Genomic DNA, 3,535 nt, shown 5'->3' on the forward strand with positions numbered 1-3,535 from the left:
ATCTCTAATTAGCATATAAATAGTCGCCTAGGCCGTCTCTCCTTCGAATACCCTGGATCAGCTGGGGCTGGTCCCCAGCACCACTCGATCATGGAAAAAGCAAGAGAGTTCCAGAAAAACATCTATTTCTGCTTTATTGACTATGCCAAAGCCTTTGACTGTGTGGATCACAATAAACTGTGGAAAATTCTTCAAGAGATGGGAATACCAGACCACCTGACCTGCCTCTTGAGAAACCTTCATGCAGGTCAGGAAGCAACAGTTAGAACTGGACATGGAACAACAGACTGGTTCCAAATAGGAAAAGGAGTTCGTTAAGGCTGTATATTGTCACCCTGTTTATTTGACTTCTATGCAGAGTACTTCATGAGAAACTCTGGGCTGGAGGAAGCACAAGCTGGAATCAAGATTGCCAGGAGAAATATCAATAACCTCAGATATGCAGATGACACCACCCTTATGGCAGAAAGTGAAGAGGAACTAAAAAGCCTCTTGATGAAAGTGAAAGAGGAGAGTGAAAAAGTTGGCTTAAAGCTCAACATTCAGAAAATGAAGATCATGGCATTTGGTCCCATCACTTCAGGGCAAATAGCTGGGGAAACAGTGGAAACAGTGGCTGACTTTATTTTTCTGGGCTCCAACACCACTGCAGATGATGACTGCAGCCATGAAATTAAAAGACACTTACTCCTTGGAAGAAAAGTTATGATGAACATAGACAGCATACTAAAAAGCAGAGACATTACTTTGTCAACAAAGGACCATCTAGTCAAGGCTATGGTTTTTCCTGTGGTCATGTATGGATGTGAGAGTTGGACTGTGAAGAAGGCTGAGAGCCAAAGAATTGATGCTTTTGAACTGTGCTGTTGGAGAAGACTCTTGAGAGTTCCTTGGCCTGCAAGGAGATCCAACCAGTCCATCCTAAAGGAGATCAGTCCTGGGTGTTCATTGGAAAGACTGATGCTGAAGCTGAAACTCCAGTACTTTGGCCACCTGATGCGAAGAGCTAACTCATTTGAAAAGACCCTGGTGCTGGCAAAGATTGAGGGCAGGAGGAGAAGGGGATGACAGAGGATTAGATGGTTGGATGTCATCACCCACTCAATAGACGTGATATTGAGGAAACTCTGGGAGTTGGTGATGGACAGGGAGGCCTGTCATGCTGCGGTTGATGGGGTCACAAAGAGTCAGACATGACTGGGAGACTTAACTAAATGTATAATAAGCCTTTTAACATTGGTGAAACATCTTTTTGTTATGAGTTTGTACACCTATTAACTTATTAAAGCAGATTTATTTCAAGCAGGTAGGTTCATGTTATTTATTTGGGATTTATCTGTACATGTTGCAGACACAAACCTTCTAACAGAGGGGAAACTAGGTGGGATTACCAATATTAGGTCATGAATTTTACAAAGAAATATGTAAGATGCTCTGAGTCAGCCCAACAAGATGCTGTCATCTAGTTCAGAAGGTTTACAAATAACATCATGAAAAAGAAATTTTAAAACTGAGACTTGATGAAGTAATATGAGCAGGGAAAAGAGAACTCCAATTCTGCCTTATCCCACTAAGCTGGGTAAACAGAGCAAGGTGTTTTTTGACATCCAGTTACCTTAGAAATTAAAGGACCAGAGAAGACGTAGAATAATGAGCGTACAGTATCCAGGATATATCATTTTTATTTAAATATTTATACAAATTTATAGTTAACATATCAACCCTTTAAAAATAAATCAATACATTTCATAAAGGAAGGTGAAATTATAGAAAATCATACAGACACAAATTAGTGATGCCACTTATTGACATTTCTGATACCTGTTTTCAAATTTCTAAAGTGCCCTTGATCATGGGTATCCAGAGCACAGAAAAGGTTTGAGAGGGAAAGAGAAGGAGAAGGAGAGGAAACTACAAATGAGGGCACTTCTGGCCACATTCACAGAGCTCATAACACCACCGTCATAATCCAGGAACACCCCCACACAGCCTAGAGTCTTTCTGACATATTGATGTGACAGTGGGGAGGCGGTAAAGAAACTGCACTGACTGTTCTCTCTGATACAGAGAAGTAGAAAAATTCCCTCTGAGTCAAGGACCATGTCACTGTCTCTTGCCCAAGAATGATTTCAAAATCAAATGGCCCAGTTGCAACAGCCCGCCATATCCATCTCCCAGTAGTGCTGACCGGAAGTGAATGACTCAGCTCCCTAGGCAAGAAAATATTTAGATTTGGTGGAGTGTAGTCAACCCCAGGACCATCAGGACCAGCCTGAACACGTCTCAGATCTTCAAACACAGGGACATGACGAGTGACTCTTTCATTATCTAACCCAATGTACACTGAAGGAAGAAGGAAAAGTTACATTAGCAACTAGTGTTATAAATTCCTGATGGACATGAGCTCTGTAGAGTGTCTGAGTTTCCTAACATATAACTAGAAATTGGAGGAAGAACAGCAAGAGAACTTGAGAAATCTTTTGCAGTCCAAGATCTATAGGTCTGTCTTCATGAGAAGACGAATTGAGCCAGACCAAATGGGAGAAGTCATAATTTCTGTCTGTGAGACCTATTGCTATGTTTTGGTCATTATTTTCCATGGAACACTTGAAATTGGCAATTAATTAAAACTTCACTGTCAGAAACAAAAGTTGCTTGCTATCTCCATGGAAAATACACACTAATAAAAATAATAGTAATAAAACTCTGATCAGTTTTCCTGACAACAATAAATTTCCCCTACAGCATCAAAAATTAAAATGAAACAAAACCTTGTATTTTTGAAGTGGTTTCTTTCTGAGAATTTTCTGTCAGCACACCTTAAAAAGAAAAGGGAAAACTCTTTTGACAAAAGAAGTGGTCAGCTTACTTTGCCAGTGTTGTGTATCAGATCACATCAGTCGCTCAGTCGTGTCCAACTCTTTGCAACCCCATGAATCGCAGCAGGCCAGGCCTCCCTGTCCATCACCAACTCCCGGAGTTCACCAGACTCACATCCATCGAGTCAGTGATGCCATCCAGCCATCTCATCTTCTGTTGTCCCCTTCTCCTCCTGCCCCCAATCCCTCCCACCATCAGTCTTTTCCAATGAGTCAACTCTTCGCATGAGGTGGCCAAAGTACTGGAGTTTCAGCTTTAGCATCATTCCTTCCAAAGAAATCCCAGGGCTGATCTCCTTCAGAATGGACTGGTTGGATCTCCTCGAAGTCCAAGAGACTTGCAAGGGTTTTCTCCAACAGCACAGTTCAAAAGCATCAATTCTTTGGTGCTCAGCCTTCTTCACAGTCCAACTCTCACATCCATACATGACCACAGGAAAAACCATAACCTTGACGAGACGAATCTTTGTTGGCAAAGTAACGTCTCTGCTTTTGAATATGCTATCTAGGTTGGTCATAACTTTCCTTCCAAGGAGTAAGTGTCTTTTAATTTCATGGCTACAGTCACCATCTGAAGTGATTTTGGAGCCCCCCAGAATAAAGTCTGACAGTGTTTCCACTGTTTCCCCATCTATTTCCCATGAAGTGATGGGAAC

General features: G+C 41.6%; 1 protein-coding gene across 1 annotated transcript in view; it reads right to left on the bottom strand.

Annotated features, from left to right (window-relative positions):
* The window catches only part of LOC104987503 (tripartite motif-containing protein 43B-like), a 35,051-nt gene that overhangs the window by 20,259 nt on the left and 11,257 nt on the right, over positions 1 to 3,535 (bottom strand). The window contains 1 exon segment of the mRNA XM_010838475.1: positions 1,916 to 2,112. Within this exon segment, the coding sequence (XP_010836777.1) occupies positions 1,916 to 2,112 (197 nt within the window).

This window comes from Bison bison, unplaced genomic scaffold (assembly GCF_000754665.1).
Source record: "Bison bison bison isolate TAMUID 2011002044 unplaced genomic scaffold, Bison_UMD1.0 scf7180017864096, whole genome shotgun sequence".
Lineage (NCBI taxonomy): Eukaryota > Metazoa > Chordata > Mammalia > Artiodactyla > Bovidae > Bison > Bison bison.